General features: G+C 32.8%; 2 protein-coding genes across 2 annotated transcripts in view; one reads left to right on the top strand and one right to left on the bottom strand.

Moving 5' to 3' along the window:
- Positions 1-1862: 1862 nt before the first annotated feature.
- LOC140441053 (guanine nucleotide-binding protein subunit beta-like protein 1) lies at positions 1863-18068 on the bottom strand. The gene is made up of 5 exons (XM_072531472.1): positions 17751-18068; positions 14320-14674; positions 9460-9656; positions 9114-9350; positions 1863-3691 (listed from the first exon to the last, which is right to left on the bottom strand). Exons 1-4 carry the CDS (start codon positions 17898-17900, stop codon positions 9114-9116), a joined length of 939 nt encoding a protein of 312 aa, XP_072387573.1. The 5' UTR covers positions 17901-18068; the 3' UTR covers positions 1863-3691.
- A 4503-nt stretch (positions 18069-22571) lies between these two features.
- The window catches only part of SppL (signal peptide peptidase-like protein), a 39504-nt gene continuing 36519 nt past the window's right edge, over positions 22572-25556 (top strand). The window contains exon 1 of the mRNA XM_072531473.1: positions 22572-22778. The gene's annotated coding sequence lies outside the window, so the exon portion shown is untranslated. The remainder of the gene's footprint in view (positions 22779-25556) is intronic.

The following is a 25556-nucleotide window of genomic DNA, read 5'->3' on the forward strand; positions in this document are numbered from 1 at the left end:
AATCAAAGGCTAACAATCGAATTACACTTAATCTCTAGGAATCCTGGCCTGTGGCTACTCTTCAGGAAGGAAACCTGAGGTATTGTTTCAGGAATTTGTCCATAAGCCACCAAGATGGCTTTTTGGACTGCCTTAAGCTTTTCCACGTCCACCTTGGCTTCTGGGAATCCTGTTAGTACTGCCGCAACCTAAACTTTTCCCTTTGCGCTGACTTTCGGGGGTGTGATTCCGTCTGCCCTTTGGCATTTTGGACCTTCGATCATCTGAGTTTGTCTTTGTTTTGTCATGGCCTCTTATGGCTTTGACGACAACTCTTTTGCTCTTACAGAAGCCTTGATTACAGCCCTTTTGGTTTATATGTAATATTGGCCTTGTTCACCAGCATACTGATAGCTTTGCAGCATTAATCTTTTCGTCTGTCATGAGACCAACGTCTTCCAACGCTTGTTACTCTGACAGAATTTGTGGTTCTCTGCCTTTCAGCATGAGAGAGTCAATAGATGTAAGTTTTTACTCCAGGGAAATCAATATTTACATCCTACTAAAAATTTGACCTTCTGGAAATTTGTGTAAGTCTAAAAACGATTAAAATTCCTTGCAGATGATATGCTGTGCAATAATACACAAGCATTTTCCCTTAAATTGTACTACCAGGAATCTATTAACCCATTTATGCAAAAATCAGCTGCTGAATCATCTCCGCATTGGTTTTGCGTTATAACATTTTGATAGCCACTGACTGCGTTGATTCGAGACAGCTAATAAGTCAAAGTAAAGTGTATTTGCACTTAAGTGAGACAAAAAATGGAATATTTAGTTACAAAAAGTATTTCGAGAATATCACACCATTTTCGATAAATTATCTCGTATAATAAATATATATATATATATATATATATATATATATATATATATATATATATATATATATATATATATATATATATATATATATATATATATATATATATATATATATATATATATATATATATATATATATATATATATATATATATATATATATATATAAATGTCAATACACTACGAATTCTAGAAAAGTAAAGGCTAACAGTCGAACTAAACTCTTAATATTCTCAAAAATTAGATCAAAATACAAAATTCCAAAGTGTATTAAACATATTAACCGGAAATAGGCTCAACAATAGGTTACAGTTGGTTTTAAACAGTTTGAGGACCACCGATTTCTTGTATTTTACTTAAATCATCTTCATAACTTGTTACCGGCTAACTGTGACTCCCGTATAAGTAGTATTTCATCCAAGCAACGACAACACTAATGGTACATTGTTTTCAGAACTTATAGGTCATACTATGAATTTATTTCGGCCAGGCGACTGCAAACATAAACAATTACTGCAACAGACATCATCACAGGTGATCGGACAATAGGTTCCACAATACTTATTGTATACATCTGATATATATGTCTTAATTAGCTAAGAAATATAGAACTTTTATTTTTAGCCGATAGTTATTTAAAATTGTTTTGAAATTGGCATATTTTCGATATAATTAAAGCGGAAACGAGAGTATTGTAAAATAAATCATGATAAAAACAGCATAAATGGCGGCCAACCATGATAATTGTTGAACTAGGCACATATATTTAAGAACAGCAACACATGTATTTGGTATTTCGCATTTTAACTGACAGGGGCCGCATGTGTGGCTATATAATGACATCCTATGCCTAATCCAACAGTTAATGCTGGTTGTACCATTAAACATGCCAAAAAACTTTTACTTCAGAAAATTCTGTGCGTCAAAAACGTAAAATTATTTTAAAATTATAAATTGTCCAAGAGATATTTCAATAAATCAGTAATATACTTATTCTTTAAATAGAACTCAAATTTCCACACATAAATTTAAATGTAAAGATAAAACTTTCGTTTATACTTAGTTAAAGTTAAATGAACGTCCTGAAATAAAGGGTAAATGGTAAAAAAGTTCAACATTTAACAAATATTTATTGTGACATTTGAACTACTGGTCATTTTTTAATTATAAATATTGAATTACTGTGTGAATGTACCACGATAATGGTTATACTAATGGAAATATTCTTTTCTGTAAGAAAATCATTGATTAGGCGGCAAACAAGTTGTACTAAAGTGGAGAAACGATGTAGAATATATTCTCTTCTTCTGTTCATTTATTTTCCATTACATGTAAGCAAATTGCATAAGCGAGTTTCCTAGGACTAATAATTCCAGAAAGTTTACAAACACAAAGGAGTTTGTATTACAAATGCAGAATAGATTAATTTAAAAAAATACTAGATGGAATTTATCATGATAAAGAACAAAATAGAGCTATTGAGAATAACTCTACACAATCTAGAGATAGGTGAAGGAAACTTCCAAGAGCGGTTTTCTCAGGATTATAATATCAAAAACCTGAGAAACAACGGAAAACAAAAAATTAGAAATATATTTTAAAAGTACAAGAGAGACTTCTGTCAAAATACAGAAATAATGAAGAATTAGAAATTTTCTCAAGGCACTAGAGATACTTCTATACGAAACAATACGAAAGAGAACATAGGATTAGAAAAATATAGAGTATGATATTTTAAAAAGTACTAGATGAAATTTTTCATAATAAAGAACAAATTAAAGATATTATTAGGAATAACTATACAGTCTAGATATAGGTCAAAAAAACTTTCATGAGCGACTTTCTCATGACTACAATCTCAAAAAGCTTAGAAATACAAAGGGGAACATAGGATTAGAAACGTAATATAAAAACAAAAGAGACTTCGTCATAAAGAAATAATGAAGTTATTACAAATCTTTTAAACACATTAGAGATACATTTGGACTTTCCATACACGATTTCGTCAGGAATACAAGTCTATACAAATTCCACGAGCGATTTCCTCAGGACTAGAATGCCAGCAAGTTTGGAAACACAACGCAGGGCATAAGATTGGAAAAGTAAAGATACAGAGTTAAAATCTGCCGTGATAGAAGTTGAAACTGACTATAATACTACTTTTAAAATGAATATCCTAGTAGATATAGTCGATTAGATACCTAATTCTGAATTCTAAGAATTATAAATTCTAAGATTCTGAAATAAAGCAGGTCTATACAAAAAGGATTTTTAGAAAATTAGTCTGGAATCGATCTTTTAGTTTTCGATATGTTAGTGCTGCCTTTCATGCTGGAATTCTAAACAAGATACCCTGTGGAAGGATTTTGAAATATCCGTCCAAAGGAACAGATATTTTCATTCACAGTCACAAATTAAGATTGTACGATTTGTACATAACATTGATACCCTCCTTTTTCTTTCTTATAATTCTTCTTTTCTGTATAATCAAGCTGCACGGTTTAATATATTAATGTAACTCACTCACTTCATGCTCACAGAAAGAAAAAACCTAACCTAACCTAACCTAAAAGGTACCTAACGACACAAACTTCGAACAGCTATAACATTCTAAAGAAATATTCCAGTCTTGTGCCACAAATTAGAGACTTCCATTTGTACTGATTTAGTGAACATCTCTGATTACACGACAAATTTTAACAGTAAGTGAACTGCAACACATATAAGTGAACTGCAACACATAGGAAACTTACAAATTTTCACAATTTGGCACGAAAAGTAGTCCAACTGAACATTTTCAATATATTTTAGACGTTTAAAACAGCTTCTAAAACATAATAAAACATTATTTAAAATATATTGGATGACAAACTTTTTAAAATCTTTTTTAATGACTGTTTACGACTAAAACTAATTCTAGCTGAACCGATTTATGAAAAAATTATGTTATACAAATATTTAGTTGCTTATTAAAAATATTTCTTTGGTTTAGTGTATATATAAAACAAATACACAAATACAGTAGTTGTGCGATTTGACCTTGAAAATCAAGATGGTATTTGGTTAAAAAAAGAATTCATAAGTAACCGGATATTACTTAGGTATAATTAGGGAACCTTAACCTCGAAATGATAACACAGAGCGACGATGAAAACACTCAATTGTACTAAAAATACCGTATTCTATGTTCTGCAGAATGCTGAATCCAAATATGACACTTCTAAGCTGTATCACCTACCATTTCCTCGTATTTTATAATTAAATTTATTTAACCGATGCTTTCGTACATAACTGAACAGCTTTTATATAGTTAAAATATACCTGAAAAAACAGGTGTATTCATAGATTTAGTAACAATAAACTAGATATAGAAATGAGCAAAAATAAGTGAAGACAATTTCTTAAAGTTTACTGCACGTGTTGTCCGCTGGGTGAGAAAAAAAGGGGGCCAAAAATGTAAACAATGTTTGAAATTTCCGTGATATTTACACGGAATTTTGTGAGAGTGGTTTTTTAAAGATTAAAATAAGAATTTCCTGGCCGAAAATAATCATTTTTATTTACACGCGTGTATTTTTAAATCATAATTAGATAAGACAGAGTTTTTGTAATATATATATTGTCTAATATTGGGTTTATGGTTTAGAATAATTGTATAAAAATGGTTGAAACATGCAGTGCATTTGGTTGTTCTACAAGAAATTATAAGTCAGAACATAGATTTTGGTGAGTATCAAAAAAAGATTTGGTCATTACTGTGTTTTGAACTCAGATCTCAATTGTGTGTGTAAAAATGAAAGAATAGATGGATGGATGGATATACTAGATCCTTGTTAATATAATTATGCACATAGGTACTTATATATGCAGTAATTATTTGAATAAAAACTTTCAGCCGGGAGAAAATATAGAAGAAAAGTTCCTAAAAGGCACTCAAGCCATCTAGACTTAGTGTCTACAAATATTAAACCTTAATATTGTTCTGAAGCTATTTTTTGTGGAAATTTAAAGTAATTACTATTTAAATGGGAATAAGCCACAATTAAAGGTTAAAGTAAGTTTATTGACGTTTCAATTTCTACTTCGAACGATTTCCGAAGTGGAAATTGAAACCTCAATAAACTTACTTTAACCTTTAATTGTGGCTTATTCCCATTTAAATAGTAATTAAATATTAAACCCGCGGGATAGGTTCCTTTTTGTTATTATTTTTTGCATAAAACAATGGTTTTGCTTGCTTGCAAGTTCAACTTGATAAAGCAAGTCCCAAACTTCATTATTCCATGATAAAAATCATAAATAAAGCTAACATGAGCGATATCTTTTAAAATTTTCTTATATTCAGTCAAGTTTAATTATCAAATTATTGCCCCCTTATTTTTTTCGCCTACAAACAGCCCTCCCTAGCGGGCTTCAATTCTGTATTAATACGATCATAGTGAGTTCGACCTTTAGATTATTTAATAGAACTCTGTGAGTGTAATGGATGTAGGATGAGGTTGGTAGCACTTCTAAACACATTTATGTTACCAGCTAATGTTTTGTTTACTGTCAACTTAACCTCACTTTCACTTTTTCGGTATATGCACATGCACTTAGTACAATGTCTAATCATGGTTTTAAAACTCTAGTAATAGTTTTTGTTATATTTGTGGTTCAATAAACATTACAACCTTTGTGAAAAGAGATTTTCCATTATACTTTCGAACTAAACTTGGTGATCAGCATAAATCTTCGGCATTGCATACGGTTGCTATTCCTAAGATATGGAGGCAGCCACGAAATCCTTCTGACGATTATTAATTTTGCAGTGTTGATATTAGTGGTCATAATTCAACAAACATGAAGGTAATAAGCTAGCTTGATTTGCCGGTCCCTGATTCTCGAGATGATTTGAATTCTGAAAAACTGAACTATTTTCTAATCTACAATCTGGTGAAAAACGGTGGGACAAAACATGACTGTGAAAGGGTTATATTACTTAAAATTGGAAAAAATACAAAGATGATTGATAAAAAGGGACATTTTAGTTCAGACTCTTAACATGGCTGGTAACTCAGAACAATTGAAAATGGTACCAGGCAAATACTGAGAACTTCGAGGATAAGGTGGATTAAAAGTAAAGAAGTTTGAACGCAAATGAACAAAGAGAAATGTAGTTAGCTGCACAAATAACCGTTAAAGCAATCTTACTAAATGCCAATAACCGAAATCTATAAGAACTGCTAGAGGAAGCAACGAGTAATATAACGTAAAGTCATTATTTTTAACTGATCACATTTAAGAACTGCTTTGGAATTATTGAAAAAAAAAATTACGGATGAATTACGTCCTAAACACAAATTTTACAGTAGGTACTACAATGTTATCGCGCTGTTTCCTGTATTAGTTTTGCCTAAATAAACCCGATCAGATCAGAGAGAACTGCATTTTAAACAAATTCTGTAATAACTATTCATCATATTGGTCTGAAGCTATTTTCTTGTGGCATTTTAAAGTAATTACTATTTAAATGGGAATAAGCCACAATTAAAGGTTAAAGTACGTTTATTGACGTTTCAATTTCCACTTCGGAAATCGTTCTCAAAATACAATTTTATTCAAAAATTCAAATTTACTAATGTTTGTATTTTGAGAACGATTTCCGAAGTGGAAATGAAACGTCAATAAACGTACTTTAACCTTTAATTGTGGCTTATTCCCATTTAAATAGTAATAACTATTCATCAATTAAACTTTATTTTAAAACCGTCAACAAACAGTAAAATTATCTGTACTATTAATAAAGAGTCATTAAAAAAGAATTCAATTTCACACCTGATAGTCGTAACTCATTTGAAACAGTGAATTATGACCATCACTAAAAGCTCGTTGAATAATAAACAATCATAAATTCGGTAAATGTGTAGTTACATGCACCGTTTACGGACCGTTTTTAAATCATACAATGTGCCGCGGTGTTGCCAATTTCACCTTTTCGCCGTAACTTACACGACAAAATATTTATCTGTAAATTATTATTTTTTTTAAACATAAGGTGTCCAAAAAGTATAGGGGGGTTTATGAAAAATGTCGTGTACTATTCGTGGAGATTCAATAGCAATGGGACCTATTACTGAAACTGTGTATGTAAAATGCATTCCTTAAAACCATCAATTCTACGTTACCTTGCAATTGTATTGGCACCTCTAAAATCACTTACCGAGCAAGTCTGGGACGAGACGCTTTATCCTTTCAGATGATACGATATTGACTGTTCTTGGAAAATGTTTCGGAGAAATAGAAAACGAATTGTCGGCTGCACTGAAGAATTAACTGAGTAATATAACAATCACTTTCTAAAACCCAAATAGGTGCTTACGACCTAAGCAACCAGCATACTGGGAAAAAGTTTGAATCCAACACGAAGAGGTGAGATAGATCATTGTAAAGAACGAAAAATCTCAGGTTAACGGCTGAATCGAGCTCTTATACATTTAAAAACCACTGTCAAGATACAAAAACCAAAATGTCTTCCAGAAAAATAAACATAATTCAAAAGATAACTGGAACACGTTGCTATTAACTATATTAAGGACAGCCGGGCTTTGTGCTTGTCTACAGAGGAATAAGTAGCTCCAGTTTGGTCCCGCTCTGCCCATACTTGCCACGTTGATCACACTATTAATGAGATTAGCTGAATATTTGGTTGTTTAAAACCTACTCCAGTCTCTAAGATATACTCTATAATAGAAATTGCTTCTTCAAACATCACAAGAGCAGTGGTTTCTGAAATTGCAAAGATGAAAGTGGACAATGACATCCTACGTTTGTCATTAATGAACAAAATATTCAACGAGACTAAATCTCGCAGAAGTTTCATGAGTTCACGACTTCAATTAAAACAACAACGTCAAAGAGAAACAGTCTGTTGGTGCCCTAGATTCTAAAGAATGGGTTACCACTTACCTTACACCGCATGGGCATCCTTTAATAAGGTCAAAACCAACACGTCACAATACAAGTTATGGGGAAATTTAAAGGGTAACAGATGTGCTGTGGAAATACAGAAACCTGAGCATCTATTGGTTTGTACGTACACGAGATAAGAATGCTCTCTCCTTGACTTAATGGCAGCCAATAAAAAAACCCCCAAAGTGATTGGGTATTGGCAGTGATTCAATAGTTTGCGAGATTTTCCCAATGTTCTAAGTGGCAATAATTATCTATTCGCAATAGAAGTCAAGCACTAATTTTGAAGACAGGCTTACATCTACAACACTATTGAGTTCAATTGGTTTAAGACCTGAAGGACACTCTAATCAATTAAGATTTGCAGTAATACTACAGATGTCCATTTACTTTTAAAGTATCTTAGCGACGACTAGCGACGTTAACATTAGCGACAAAGACATCTTTAATTAAATTCAATCAAGCAGAATTGTCGCTACTGGGTAGAGAAAAGTACAAATCAAAAACATCAGCGACCACTCCATAGCCCAAAGATGATTTGTTGCAACGTCCGGTAAAGGCTTTACTAGTTCGTATTTTCACGAATACCTAACCGGACGAGTACTGACTGTGGATAATAAAGGTAACAACGAAATGCTGAGACTTTTTGGCCCAATAGTTTCCAGAATATAACTCAAAACATGGTTCTAACAAGACAGGGCCATACTTCTGACATGAATCGCTACAATAAACGAATTATTCCCAATTCTCATAAGGGCACCCTAAAATTGACCTCTTGAAAGTCCTGATATCAGTTCTTTTTAGTATTTTCTATGGAAATACCTGAAAGTTCAGATGTAACAGAACAAATCGACGAATTTGAAGCCAAATATCATATCGAAAATGGCAACAATCTAGCAAGCCATGTGTCAACGCATTATTATCAATCAGGAGTGCCAGCAGTGTGATGGTCAGCATGTAGAACATGTTATTTTGTCTAATAATTAATCCAATATTTGTAAATATACACTTGTTGAACACCCTGTATTTAGTAAAGGAGGATATCAGTTCAATATTTTTTAAAAATTATAGTCAAAAATTGTATTTTTACAGGAGACACAATAACGTAATAAACAAAATCAAAAAGCAAAGTAAATTTTGAATCATTTTTTTAACACGTCATTAATGGTAAAATATTGCGATATTAGCAAATCCGCACTTTCATTTATAAAAATTCGGATCGGTTCACGATTTGAAGACGTCAACTACACATTTACTCAAAAGTTCACGTTCTTTATCACAATATGGATTTAACATACTCAATTGTACAGATTCCACAGACTTATAACTCCATCTCCACCGCATGCGGCCATAATATTGGACTTCCAGTAGTTTACAGGATGAGGAGAATATTGTATATCCGTTATAGTGGTTTTGTGCTCCGCCAAGACTGCCAATATCCTCAACGTCCTCCAAGAAAATACTCTTAGACGACCGTCCCATCCGCCGGATACTAAAACTTTGCCGTCAGGTCGTAGTTTAACGATATTACATCCCTACAAATATTTTAATCATAAAATCGTCTACAACAACATTTATAGCATGAACTTATGAGTTTGTTCATATTGTTTATTGTTGACTACCTAAGGAAACAAAAACACATACCTCATTTGTGATGGAAACTTCTGCTTTTAATGCCATTTGGTAGGAAGAGTCTATGGTGAACACTTGCAGCATGTTAGACGCCGCTCCACACACGGCACGCTTGGTATAAGGATCAAAAGTTAGTGAGGTAAGATGTTCTTGAAGTTTGATGTGCCCACAAGGCTGGAATGTGTTCAGATCCCATAATACAACATCACCTAGAAAAATTTCATTTATTTAAGTTCACGTCAGGTGAAGATTGACGTCATGGTGTTTCTTCAATCTCTTCTTTTATTGCTCCTATCATGTTACTTACAGGATTCTCGCGGGTAGCGGGTAGGAATTCCTCTAGATAGTCCTATCAGGGAAAATGAATTAATCCCTGCCCTCCGCAGATTCCAGGTGTTTCCTGACCCGGGAAACTAGTACCTACTTAGGGTCCCTTATCCAGGGCCACGGATAAAGTCCACAACGGCGACCACGGCGGGGAAGAATTCCTTTGGTACGGTGTGGATGGAGGAAGTGGCAATTCCTTGACTTTGGGGATTATATAGAATCACCATATGTGATGAAGGGCAGCAGCGATCATCAGTACCAGCACAAGGCGCAGAGGAAATAATCCTCGGATTCGGCTTGAAACTGGACCTCGGATTCGGTAGGATCGGCTTGAAACTGGACTATCACAAGCATGACTGGAGCAGTTTAAATGGTTGTGTAACTGCGATGGGGAAGGTAATGGGAAACCACCCCATTATTATTCCCTAGTTCAATCATAATGGTACTATCATATAAGAAAAGGTATACTGATCATGGTCCTCGGACACCAAGATCCGGCAGGAGAAGACAAGCACACAGGGCTTCACAGGCCGTTATCCAGCGAAATCCCTGCGATAATGGAAAAGAAATAAGAATAAAATCAGGTATCAGAATGGGCATATAGAATGTGAGAAGTCTCTAAGAGCCCGGTACGATACAAAACACCATACGTGAGGAGATAAGGCTCAATATACCAGTTCTTGGGATAAGCGAAATGCGGTGGCCGGGGACTGGTAAATGTAGCATAGATGACCACGATGTATTATATTCCGGAGAAGAAGGCACTAACCACCGGAATGGCGTCGCATACATTGTACATAAAGAAGTCTCTTGCTGTATTAATTCTGTAAGTTACATTTCGGACAGAGTTATCATGATGCAATTAAACTCAAAACCAGTAGCTATAAATCTGGTCCAAGTTTATGCGCCCACAGCCAGCAGTAGTGAAGATGGCATAGAGAATTTTTATGGTGATATAAAGAAGGTAATGAGTCAGCTAAAAATTAAATTATAGTCAATGAACAAGATAGATTAGAGAGATGGAAAGAATATATTGAGGAGCTGTTTGATGACGATGGAACAGAAATTCAAATCGAAAATATATCGACTGGTCCAAACATAACACTCGATGAAATGGAAAGAGCTATAAAGCTATCAAAGAATTGGAAAGCAACTGGTCCAGATGAAATTCCAAGCGAAATAATCAAACTACTCGACGATAAGGGTAAACATTCTCTTCTAAGCCTCTTTAATAAAATATATGAAACAGGACATATACCAACAGACTGGCTACTGTCAACATTTGTAATGATACCGAAAAAAATAAATGACAAACAGTGTAGCGATCATCGCACTATCAGTCTGATGAGTCATGTACTGAAAATTTTCCTAAGAATACTGCACTCGAGAACTTACAACAAAATAGAAGTACAGTGGAACCTCGATTATCCGTCAGGGCACCGGACCAAGTGTATGACGGATTATCGAAAAGACGGTTAAAAGAACAAAAAAAAAATCATAGTATGACTCTCAAATTTTATTTGTATGTTTTATTTGACAATAATTTGACACAGCATTGTCGACTGCGTGTTTTAAATTGTATGCTTTCCAGTATTCTGGCAAAGGATATTCCTCTTCCATAACTGGGGTTTGAATAAATTTTTTTCTATATCTTCTTTTGAATGTTTTAATGACCGATTGATCCATTGGCTGTATCAATGATGTATTCGCAGGCAGAAAAGAGCACGTGATATTTTCATCGTCACTTTGCAGCATACCGGCTTCAGGATGGGCAGGTGCATTGTTCAAAATGAGAATCGCCTTTGGTGGCAAATTTTTTGCTTGCAAGTATTATCGAACGTCCGGTATAAAAACTTAAAAAACAAGATGTTAGAAAAAGAGATAAACAAATTTTGGTTTGCAGTACATACCTTTTTGAACCAGTCAGCGAATATTTCCTGGGACATCCATGCATTATGTTGTGCGTAGTAGTTAACGGAAAGCGCGTTCATATTTATGCCCTTGAAACAACGTCCTTTTTTGCTGTACCAATCAATATAGGAAGGCGATGGACACCACTTTCATTTGAATATATCATTTCTGTGATTCGTTGCTTTTGCGTTTTAAATCCTGGTTTATATTTTTCAAACAGTGCAGCGAGTGTTTTCGTTGGGAATGCTTTGTAGTTTAAACCAGTTTCATCCGCCTTGAACACTTGATCGCGTGTCTCATCGATCATATCTTGAAGCTTTCTTTTATATTCGTCAACTACTTCAATATTTGCGGCGCTCAATTTTTCACCTTCGATTTTTAGTTTCCGTACACCGTGGCGATTTTTGAACTTTTCCAACTAACCGCTGCTTCCTTTGAACGAAGGATCGCCATTCAATTTCATGTTGAAAAACAACGCTTTTTCGGCAACAATTGGTCCAGACAAAGGAACACCTTCGCTTCTTTTTTGATCGAACCACAAATACAGAGTGTCGTGTCGTGCCGTGCCGAGTGATTCATTTGTGGCTTTTTTTCATTGTCTAACTATGTTTCATCCGGCCATCCAACGATTCCATTTGCGAAACATACTTTTCAATTCCATCAGCATTTTTCTTTAAATCAGTGATTGTCGTTCTCGGAACATCATATTTTTTGCTCAATGCGACTAAGTGACACAATCAATGTTCGAATTTGAATCAAACTGAATTATATTGACACACAGATATCGACTGTAATAATTATTGTGCTCTGGGTTTTTATTTTCGGCTTGCGATTCTAAAAATGAAACTCTAAAAGAACGGTATCACTTATCATTACCTATTTACCTATTAAAGTTTAATCCAGAGCCCTAAATAAGAACAATAATTATTTACATAAAAAAATGCAGTGGTGGCATAACTTCACGTACACATTTCAACGAATTTCGTTTGGCTTATCCGCACTGCTCAAACAAAATGAATTGATGACTAAATTGTTACTTAAGTTGGTAATATAACTTATGTATGGACCCTGACGGTTAATAGAGGTGACGGTTAATAGAGAGACGGATAATCGAGGTCCCACTGTACAACTAAGTGAAACACAATTTATTTTCAGAAACAACCTTGGAACCAGAGAAGCACTCTTCAGTTTGCAGGTCATGGTTCAAAGATGTAGGGATATTGAACAATCGGTATATATGTGTTTTATCGACTTCGAACAGACCTTTGACCGAGTAAACCATGACAAACTTATAGGTTTGTTGCAACAGGTGTGAATTGATGACCGAGACCTCCGTATTATCAAAAATTTGTATTGGTATCAATGTGCAAACATACGAATTGGACACAACACGACGGAAGCAGTGGAAATACGACGTGGAGTGAGGCAAGGATGTATTCTATCGCCTCTACTTTTTAATAGAATTTATTTTCAAAGAAGCCTTAATGAATTAATATCAACAATCTCAGATATGCAGATGACACGGTACTTATTGCCTCCAATGAAGAAGACTTGCAACGACTTATAAACAGGGCAACCGAAGCATGTGATGAATATGGGCTAAAACTTAATACTTCTAAAACAAAACATATGGTTGTCAGCAAAACGGAGTTACAATACGCATTGAAAAAGCCAGAGCCGCCTTCTATAAACTAAAGAAAATTCTAATTAATAGAGATACTACATTAAACCTTAATATCAGATTAATACGCTGCTACATATTATCCACATTGATGTATGGAATGGACAGCTAGATCCTTACATAGACATTAATGAAAAAATTGGAGGCCTTTGAGATTTGGATTTATCGACGAGTATTGCGGATAAGTTGGGTTGATCGAATAAGAAATGAAATAGTTTTACATCGAATGAAAAAGAGCACAAAAATAACAAAAACGATAAAAACTAGAAAGTTACAATATTTCGGTCATGTAATGAGACACCCAGAGAGGTATAACCTTCTACACCTCATAATACAGAGTAAGATCGCCGGAAGGAGAGGCACAGGCCGACAAAGAACATCCTGGCTCCGAAATCTCCGAGAATGGTATCAAGAGACCACCGCTAATTTATTTAGAGCCGCCGTAAACAAAGTTATTATTGCCAATATGATCGCCAATGTTCGATAATATAATCGGACAGGGTACTGAAAGAAGAAGATGATAGGATCCTCTATTTAGAAGAATATTACTGATAAGTACGATTGCTAAAAAGCTAACCACAGGAACACCTGTAGGAAGAAGAAGCAAAGGCCGACCGCGAATTAGGTGGTTAGATGGAGTTGAAACCGACTTACGGATATTAAAAATCAGAAGATGGCAACATGTTGCCAGAAACCGAACAGAATGGCGACGAATCTTATAGCAGGCCAAGATCCACAGAGGATTGTCGAGCCAAAGATGATGATGATGATGGTATAATAAGGAAGCAATATAATGAATAAGCAAGCAGTTGACTACCCTGCTATTCTTTTAATCAAATATTTAATGTTTCACTACAAATAGTTAATGTCCTCTGTAATATGCAGCTGCTTAAAATGGGTATGGCAAATTAAGAAGAAACAGTTAAAGTACTAATATTGAATAAAAAAAATACCTGTTTCATAGGCAGCCATAACACAACAACTATTTCCAATGGTAACTTCTTGCAAAGCCATAACTTGTCCTAGATTCTCTCTCCCTGGATTGAGCTGTTTTATTTTGGTCAAATCAGTTACTTGTAAAACATCTACACAGCTATTTTCCTGAGGTACAATCAGTGCTTCATTTATTAAAATACTTTTACAAAAACCTATACCACACGTCGTCTCTTTCTCGACTTCATAGGAACTTTTTCTTACAGACCAGAGCTTTACAGAGCCTTCTTTCTCTTGAGTCAAAACTTTGTAGTCAAATGTGTGTATTGCTTGGATGGATTTTCCCATAGCCTGTTTATGGTGTAAACGATTGGTCTAAAAAAAATAAACTATATTGCATCTACTGTTTGGGAAAGTATGTAGTATTTATTTTCATATTTTTACATTTAATATTTTTCTTTTACTGTACTACAATGTGATCTAATTCAATGGCATATTCTAACAACTTTGCTTTAAAATATATTGTTTCTGGTTATCTCAAATCAGAGAATTTGACTTTTTCTTTTGTATTTTGTGTCGCCAATATACACAAAACGTGTAAAGTATCATATTACTGTTACATTGAATTGGATTGTCGCTATTCAAAAGCGCCCTACAATAGGGTCGATTTATGAAATACACTTGTCCATTAACCACCTAACGGTCGGAGGAAAGCCACTTCATCACGAGGCAGCATACAGTAAGCATATCGAACGTATCGAACATATATATATTCTATATATTTAAGCCTCGGCGCCGGGCGTCCCTTAACGTCGTGACGCACCGCGACCAATCCTTCTGCCTGCTACGAATACATCAATATTTCAAAAGGCGAGTCTATATTCTTTGTACAGACAATAGTATGAGCTAAAGCGAGTTAGTTTCCTAATTTATTTACAGTCAAAATATTGCATTTTTCTTTGATTATTAATCTAATTATCATTTAACCAGCGACCTCTTAAGTTTTACACAAAACATCTACAGGATCTGTGTTGTTTGATGGAATTTCAACAATGAAACAATTATGCAAAAGCATTACCCAACAACATAATAAAAGTCCTGTTAGGTATGCTAGAAAGATATCAAAAACACTCTGTAACACACAAAGCAATAGTTTGATATGGAATAAGAACTGTTTTATAAGAAACTGGCTGGAAACATTTTCAAGACTATATTAACGAAAATATCTGTGGTCTGGTGCCTGTTGATTTCAAATCTCTTGCTACTTTTCCTGGCAATTGACCTCAAGGCTCTCATTTCTGACATTCTAAATTTTCTTTTTGTTTTTGCTGTAGCTTGTTTGGCTTATACATGATTTATATATACATACTTTTCAAGCTAACTATTAAGTATTATTAAAACAAGGAAATCATTTATATTAAAATAAATAATAAAATAATTTGTAATTATAAAATAGGACGAATCCCCAAGCATTTAAGTGTAAATGGCTAAGAGTGATAACTAATTTCCCCTGGTATATTTATAACCTAACCCTATATAAGGTATAAAGTTACCATATTAGAAGTTATAACAGTTCATGCAAATAAACAAAAAATCAATCCACTGAACACAATAAACAGTGAAATATAAGAACTCTTCAACCAACCCGCAATTGAAAGAATATACTGAGTATAGTCCATACAGAAAACAACTAGAAGGGGTACATTTAGTTATTACAGCAAAGAAAATGATATTATCTGTCTCTAAAAATGAATTGCAGTAATTCTTACAAAGTTTGTAAACATTTTTATGACAGTTTAAGGATAAAACAGGTTTTAATATAACGATTTCTCTGATACTATCTTAGAAAGTACCTTTTTGTCAAATAATATAACATCTGAATGATAAAAATCTGGTAATTTTATATTTTAGAACTGCATACAAAGTTTGGTCTGACAAATAAGATATTTATTTGTTTCCTGATATTTATTGTAAGTGTGAAACATTCACTATCCCATAACATACAGATTTACTGAACTCTAATATAAAACTATATTAGAATTTGTAGTCATAGCATATGAAATGCTATTACAAATATGAACAGGAACATTGCAGAAACAAAACTGATTGAACAACAACAAAAATATTATCAACTATATAGATACATGTGGTAGAACGGTAATACAAAGAAAGATACATGTATCTTTCTCTAAAAATGAAATACCAATAATATCCACAGTAAACAAAGTTCTGAACGCTGTTAATCAATATTCACATTTGCAGAATTTCCACAAAACCATACGATTTAAACCTTATAGTCAGTACAATGTAAAAATGGGTTGAAAGGCTCTTCTGAACATAAAACAAAACAGTGATTTATAAAGCACACATTTTCCACAAAGCAAAGATTTGAAATTTGCAATTTTCCTGGCAGAACTGGATTGTAAAATTATACTGAAGTAAAAAGTGGTATCGCATTTTAAAGAGTTTCCCGATTTTCAATAAGGAAATTCCCAAAAAGTCATTTTTACAAATTTTTGTGCCAATTTTAATTTTTACGGACTGGAAATTTTTTCCAGTAGGTACACAAGCATACTTTGATAATAAATTTCACTGCGATTATATGCATTTTTCTCATAGATTGTGACACTTTTTGAGATATGTATGAAAAATAAGTTTGTAACATTGATTTTCTATTCCAAACATTTCCAATTGGACTAATTTTTCGAAATACTAGTATGGAAATTTTAGTTAGTTAAAGCTGGGAGACGTTTCTCTAACAATCTTAGTTCTGGTTCACTATAATAAATAGAATAAAAATCCCATCTGGGGATAAAATCATAAAATCTTCTAGGATTCTTACTTTTCAAACAGTAAAATCCTTTTGTTATTAATATCATTGTAAATCATGATAAAAATAGGAAAAAAAAAAGGATACTATCTCAGAAAAGTAAATATTTTACTTAGTTTACTTCCAATATTGAAATTTATTTTACTTCATATTATATGTTCGGAAAAGCTATTTGTTTTAATGATGCTTTAGTTGTAAAAGAGATTGGACCAATTAAAAAAAAAACAAATTGCAAAGAGCTTCATTATTTAGAAAACCATTATTTACTATTGAAAAAATATATGGATACTATAATTGAATTGAAATATTAGTTCCTATACTAATAACCTTTTCCCCACAATATTCATGTGGTTGTTATTTAAAAAACTTTTTGTATTTTAATAAAAACAATGTAAGTACTTATTTTGGGTAAAATTTAACAAAAAAAATTTGAAACTACTGATTTAATGAAATGATAGACCATTTTTAACCAAATTTATTTTGGAATGCTGCGTAGATAAGAGATGTTTATTAAAAAAAATTGCGCAGTCAAAATTTTTTCCAGTATATTCAAGATTTTAGATCTCCTATCACATCTGATAACACAACCCCTTTATGTGTAAATTGATACTGATTTCTTACCTCTAAATCCCAGAAATAAACGCCGCCTTTTTCGGTTCCAGCTAAGACATGTGATACAAAATTTTCCCCCCGAACGCAAAAATTCAAACTGTGGATTTGCCCCATATCTTCCTTGAAGCAGAATACTGGGTCAGGTGGTAAAACTGCCATTTTTTTAAATTGTCTCACTTGCTATTTGGGAGCCTCGTTCATAAATGAAACAATTTCAAACGCAAATTACAAAATTTAATAAAAATGGAATGAAAAAACTGGGGCCTAAACAAAAAGTTAACCTAACCCACATTTGTTTTGGTTTTTCATTAATTCTCTTTCTTTGTCTGATTTCGGTTATCACAGCCGCATTTTGTTAATTTGAATGTTAGAGGTGCGACGTGCGAAAAATATCGTTATGGTTAAATATGGGTATTTTGGAACGGAATCTACAAAGGTTAATTATTCACCTTCAAATGTTTTACTTTGGCTTAATAAATCTAAGAGAATACATAACTATTCCATAGTATGTATTTTTTTTTTCTTAACCTTTAACCTTTTATTACCATTTTAATTTTTATTAAAGCGAAGCTTCTATACTTTTTTTTCTCTACAGTAAAATCAAAGAATATAGACGCATATTCATATTCTTTGGTAAAATTTTGAAGCGAGCGTCACATAACTAGCGCCACAAGATGGCGTATCTCGTCGGAAAGGGTAGCGTTATAGCAAAGAATATAAACGCATATAGGACATGTCAAATGGGCGATTTGATCACGGTTATTATACTTCAAAACACTCCTGAAGAGGGCGACTGCATAAACTCAAACTGTGGCTATCAGCTTAAAACTTAAAAATGGAGCTATTTAATTTATGCATCCACGCTTAATAAAATTTTGATGCCATTGATTTGCAAACTTTTTTTTTGTTTTTTTCATATATATTAAATTGTTAAATTTTTAATTTTAAAACTTATAAAAGAATAAAATTTTCAATATTAAAAGCATTTATTCTTTTTTTAATACATGTAAATAAAATTTTATAACTTTGAATTAAAAAATGTTTGTTCCAACACAACGAAAAACCGTCACGTAACTTTTTATTATACTGTTTTCCTGTCCAAAAATGTACGAAACATTTTAAAACAATTTCAAAATATATTCAACCAAAAATTTCATTTTCTCAAGACTTTTCATTAAACTTTTTAGACTATTTTCGAAATTATGTCATTGAACAATTGTCCTGTTCAAAAAAGTATTCAATGAAACTTTTTACTTAACACGTTCGCACCTAACCTATTGATACTAGAGGTTCCTCAGAAACGGATATGGGTTTTTAGCTAAAAAACAAGAATATTGGATTAAAAGTCGGACACATCGATTAGAATATTTAAAGATTTGTTTTTGTTTACTTAGCCTGTCAGTATACGGGCAATCTAGACAAAATAAACAATAATCGCTGTATAATCGGGAAAAACATTGGTCTTATCAATTTTATCATTTTTTTTATTAAAGAAGAAACATAATTATTATTCTAAACTTAAAACTATAAGAAATACATTTATTGTTTGACTTGTGTATAATACAATTTGTAGCAAGGAAATATGCATAGTCCTGCTGAGTCGGGACAGCTGAGGCAATATTAACGCGACCTTTTTTGTTCATTTTGTTTATTTCAATATCGGCACCGTAACATACCACTTTTATTTTTTCCATGTCCAAAACTTGTTCTGGGTAATGCATATTGTTTGCAGTTGTTTGTATCTGAATAGCCTTGTTATTGTCAATAATTTCTATTACTATGCTCTCACGAAATTGCAAAAAACAAGTTTTCATAGTCGATGCTCTCTTGTAGATGTAAATCTGTTCCAAATGCATATGTCTAATAGATGGAAAAACAATTTTCTATACCACGGAAGTGTTTTACTTGGTACCCAGTAATATGACAACATCTGATCTGCACGATCTATCCCAGACATGTGCTTATTGTAGTCAAGCACACAATCGGGTTTAATTTTCGTAGCACCTCGTTTACAAACAACCTCAGTCATAACGTGCTTATGCTTTGTGCTGATCATTCTGAAATCACGCTTATCTTTCCATTTAGTAACCAATACGGGCCCTTTACGTTTCCATACAGTATCTCCTTTCTTTAGCTACTTTGTTAACATGACCTTTTCCAGTTATGTCTTCTCGTAAAGTTCCAACAACGTGTGTTTTTTTCCTTGAATAGGGTTTCCGCCAATTCTACGCTATTGTAGAAATTATCCATGTACAAAACATAACCTTTTCCGAAATAATCCTTCTTTAACTCTTTGACAATATCCGCCGTTTTCAAGGTACCTCTTCCGGTATATACAATAATATTTAATAGACATCCATCGTATGTAGTGAGTTTGTATAGTTTAATCCCATACTTGTGACGGTTACTGGCTATGTATTGTAGAAATATGAGATGACCACGCCACAAGATCATAGCCTCATCAATGGAGAACTCTCTATTAGGTTGTAGACAGTTTTGTATATTTTTTAGAACTGCGTCCAAAATAGTCCAAATCTTGTAAAGATGTTCCTCAATATTAACATCAGTATGGTCTACGAATCGTAGCATTTTTAAAATTCCTTAAAATTACTAGAAATCTATCACGGGCCACAGTTTTCCCAAAACAAGGTGGTAGTCAATACTTTCCCTCCTCCAGTGTTTGGCAAGGGAGGGAAATTTTACGATGCCTCTAAAACACACAAACCTAGGAATTTTTTCCTCATTAGAAATTTCTTTTCATACATTTCTTTTTCGTTGAAGTGTTGTAGATGTGAATACAGTGGATCGTCTATTAGTTTCACATACAATTGTGTTGATTATATCGTTGTCGAAAAGCACATTAAAATAATCTATGGGTATTGCATTGGCCGGAAGATTTACATTGATAGATTCCAGTAAAATCAAATTCTGTTACATCTTCTTCTACTTCACCCCAACCATAATGTTCATCTGAAATGTATTTTGTAGATTTTTTCTGTATCACAGTGGGATTTGTTGTCTTATTATGGCAAATATTCGGTTCATCTGTTAGATCAGACTGTTTTTCATCTCCAGATTCACTTTAATCGGACTCTGTATCTTCAGAACTATTTATACTAACTTCGCTAAGATAAGTTTTATCAACTATAGAATAATCGTCAGAAAAATCGTCATTGGACTCAATAGGATTTTCTTGGACACCATTGAAACATTCTGCCTCTATTTTATTTGTTTCAATCTGTAATTCTTGTTCTGTTAACGGGCGATTGCTAACATACTTTGAAAGTCCAGGTTTTTTAATGCACAAACTATTGAACTTTTTTTATTTATTTATCAGCCATTTTGTACATCTTAATTAAAATTAAAGCTTTTCTGATAAGCTAAGAACTCGTATTATTCAATTTAACAAAATGGATGTCCTTATTTTCTTATATCTTCACAACTATTAACGTGATTTTATCTGATAGACCAAGCTTCTCTATTATTTTCTATCTATTATTACTTTCCTCAAGTTTTCTACCACTAGAATTCATCGCTGGGTAATTACTTTTTGTGCGTTGAATAAAATCGAAAAAATCTGTTTCCGTAGTATGTGTACTTATCATTACTTGTGTAAGAAGCAAAAATATTCTATATTTTGATCATGTAATGCTTTAAATCTACTTTAGTTAATGCAGTTTGTTCTGCTTGAATAAAAAAATATAGTATATATCTATATTATATAAATAATTTACTACAGAAGTAGAAGATTATATAAAATTCCACACAGAACCAATCTAGCCATAATAAGAGAGAAGGTTCAATGCCACAGATATAATTTATTTTAATGGAACAGGAATTGTAAGTATTGAAGACTCTATCAAATTCTGATTTCAACAGAATAATACACAGCATCCACATAGTATATACTAATACATATAAACCTTGGACAAAAACCACACACATTAACAAATTCAACAATTTTTAGAACACAACAGTAACGCCACGTTCAATAACTTAATACGACATAATGTAAATAATACAACAGTTGCTAATTTATCAAAAAGACATTGAACGACACAAAGAACTTGATGCTCTCAAAAGGTCTAAATTTTACTATAACCGGCTATTATTATAACAGGATTATTAAAATATTTATCGTACAAAGTTTTCAATTATGTGCAATATTCTTATAATCGTGTGTACCTTGTAAACTTTCAAAGATATTTCAAATGTCTGTACTATTACAAAAAAATGTTTGATGCTAAGTTCTTTTCTTGATATCATTTATATGCTCCACATATAGTTTTTTAAAGTAGTTATTTTGACATTACTTTTAGTTTACTGCCAGAAATAAACGTATAGCTTTTATTTTTAAATCTTTTTTTTGAATCCCAATTTTCCACCCCTATTTTGTAAAACAGTTCTTTAATATTTTTTAGTCCAACTCTATTATTAACACAGCCCTTGGCAAAACTGTCAAAATTGGGAACCGCTGCGCTGATATGAAAATTAATCTTAACTGTCACAATAGAAGACAATATTTTTGGATTTTAAAAATTTTAATTTCATGATTTGGAAAATACAACAGCAAAGGAAAAATGAGTATTTATCATCAATAAAATTATTTCAGTTAAGTTACAATAATCCCCCTACATGCAAAGAAAATCGAATATCTTTTGATAAATAGATATTTCTGTTAAAAAAACCTATTCCGTAAAATCGTAAAATAACGATAACATCTAACAAAAAAATAAATAGTATGTTCAAAATAAACTGTTTTCAACTATTTTAAAAATAAAAACAATAAAAAAGAAATCTGATTGACAACTGAAGTTTCATCTGTTTGGCGTTTTGTGTTCTGCTGCAGGTGGTTCCGTGCTTTTTTATAATTTTTAGTTGAAAATGGCGATGTTGAACAACAATATTTGTTGATAGCGATATAAACACAGAAGTCTCGCATTTCGGTTGTCAGTCCATTTATTTTAATGGCCCGCACAAAAAAGTAGTGATGATCATCTCCACTACAAAGTTTAATTCAGCTTTGTTGTTGATAAGGTAAGCGAGAAAAAATAGATTTGTTCCAGTTTTTTGTTTAAAATTAGGCTACTCATCCGTCGTTACTGTTATATAAGAAGAATTTAATTACTGTATTCTTATTTTAATTGCCCATTCTTTACTCTTTTGTTTGATGTGTGCTGTAGAAAAAAGTGGAACAGTGGAGCTTCATAATCACCAGTGCAAATATGAAATAGACAGCTAAATTGAATTTGCTATTAGTGATACTTTCTTCGCCTACTATTTGTGCGAGTTTGTTTATTATTTTTATATGAACAATCAGAAACTGTTATTGTGTGTAGTTGCAATGGATATGGGGTTCATTTAACCATTATAATGATTCATTAGGCTTTATTTTATGGTAGAAGTGTGTTTTGGAAAGCTAGGGATATTGTGAGTTGATGTACAATTACCATGGATGTACAATTATTTATAATACACTAGGCAAGTATTTTGTACTTCACTCAGCATTGTACCAATGCATTGCTAATATTATAGTGGTCAATAATATATTCCAATATTTTGAAAAAACATGATTTTTTGAGATTTGAAATATTCATAAAATATAGATTAAAATTCAACAATTTTAAATGTGTCCAGTACATTTGCTTCCATACAATCATGCAATCAACAATAAACATTTGACTAATAATTAGGAAAAACCATTTTATTACCACATCAAGAGTACAGTACATAATTGTGGTTTATGTTAATCTATATATTTGTTTACTTATTTAACCAGGTATATTATACAAAATACATACATAAAATACTTTTAGTATGTATTCAAATTCGTATAGAGGTAATTTAATATCTCTGTATATGACCTTATTAAAATTTTAAGTTTATTCTTAATATATTTATCATTAACAATAAAGGCTTTAAGGTAGTAGGTATATTAAAAAGTTTATTAGCCATTGTGTAGCTGTTTTTGACTTATTATTTTTGTTCTATGTGTTATAGACTCCAAAGTGAGCTATTTTTAGTATACAGAATTTGTAAATACATGATAGAACAGGACTGTTCAAAGCACAAAAACTGACAAGTTTTGATACCTTCTTGTCTTGTTTTGTACATATCTTCATAAATATCTTTGTAATCAACATTATTACTCGACAGTGTAAACAAAACATCAAGCCTAGATTTACAATGGTTTATATGATCATTTTTAAAATACTTTTGTGATTTTGAGTGGAAAACATTGTATAAAAATTTTCTGAACTATATTCATAAAAGGATCCCACTGATTATCTACCTCTAATTTCTCAAAAACAGATACCCAGTATACATTGCCTAACATGAATTTAAAAAAATCTTTATTCTCCTTGCTAAATATTCATCTTTTTTATTATATTTGACTCAAATTTATTTAATTCAAATTTTCCTTTTTGAGCAGTATGATTAGATGTATCAGGATTGAATACAACAGAATCAAATATGTCAAGATTTGTAAAAATATTATCTATACAGGATAGAAGGTTTAATATCATGGAGTGACTGAACCCCTCAGAAAGAAATAACTGTCTACTGTCTTAGAAGGACAGAATCTTTTCAGATTAATGCAAAACATAGTAATTCGTACTCCGGTTTCTCGGAAGATCACTTCAAGCATGCTTCTGACAATCTTTCAATCTAGATTTTCTAGTGCATGGCCTATCTTGGGTAAGGCCAAATTTTTGATGTCATCATTGCACACGATTTTCTTCAAATTAGTTAGAACACTCCATATATCCTCATAGCTTGCCCTGTCTGTATATGACTTCCTGGTCACCATATACAGCAAAGATTGAAGACCATGCGGAACACTAAAAAGATCCTGCTGAACTTCTGTGGTCACTCTTTATCTCTGTGTAATTTGACATAAATTCATTAAAGCTTGGTCGCCGGTCATCTTTGATCTCATGTTGAAGGGTTCGTGTTTCTTCTGTTTCATTTGAGCCAGCATATGGTGCAAGACGATTTATGTGAACTACTTTTGGTTTACCTTTCGACAACTTCTTAATTCGGTATATTATGTCATTTATTCTCTTTTTAATTTCATACGGACCTTCCCATTGTCTTTGCAGTTTAGGAGACAAGCCTCGACGACGTTGTGTAGGCCGTAGGTAGGCTGTTAGGAATAAATGAATGTGCTGGTCCCAGTCTCCTTGATGTTCTGATACAACTTTGGACAGGTGTTTACCCATCATTCGCTTCATCCTCTCGACCATTCCATCTGATTGAGGATGCAGGGTTGTCGTTCTGGCCTTATTGACACCAATTGATTAAACGTTTTTGAAAAGGGTTGACTCGAAGTTTCGCCCTTGGTCGGAGTGTATCTCCAAGGGAACACCAAATCGGCTAAAGAATTCTTTAAAAAGTACCTCTGCAACAGTAGCAGCTTCTTGATTTGGTATCGCATAGGCCTCAGTCCATTTCGTAAAATAATCCATGGCTGCCAGGATATATTTATTTCCATCATTCATCTCTGGAAGTGGACCTGCAATGTCGATTGCTACTCTTTCATAGGACTACCAATATTGTACTGTTTCTCATGGGTACCCTCTTTTTACCAACTGGACCATTACTGGTTGCACACAGTTCACATTTCCGGCACCATCTTCTTTCATCATCTTTACAGTTCATCCAATAGAACCGTTCTCGAACCTTTTGCAGAGTCTTTGTAATACCAAAGTATCCACCTGATGCACCGTCATGCAACTGACGCAATACTTGTGACACTTTACTTTTAGGTACATTCAACTGAAGCTTAGTTTCTGTATCATCATCATTCTCAAA

Source organism: Diabrotica undecimpunctata, chromosome 5, assembly GCF_040954645.1.
Source record: "Diabrotica undecimpunctata isolate CICGRU chromosome 5, icDiaUnde3, whole genome shotgun sequence".
Lineage (NCBI taxonomy): Eukaryota > Metazoa > Arthropoda > Insecta > Coleoptera > Chrysomelidae > Diabrotica > Diabrotica undecimpunctata.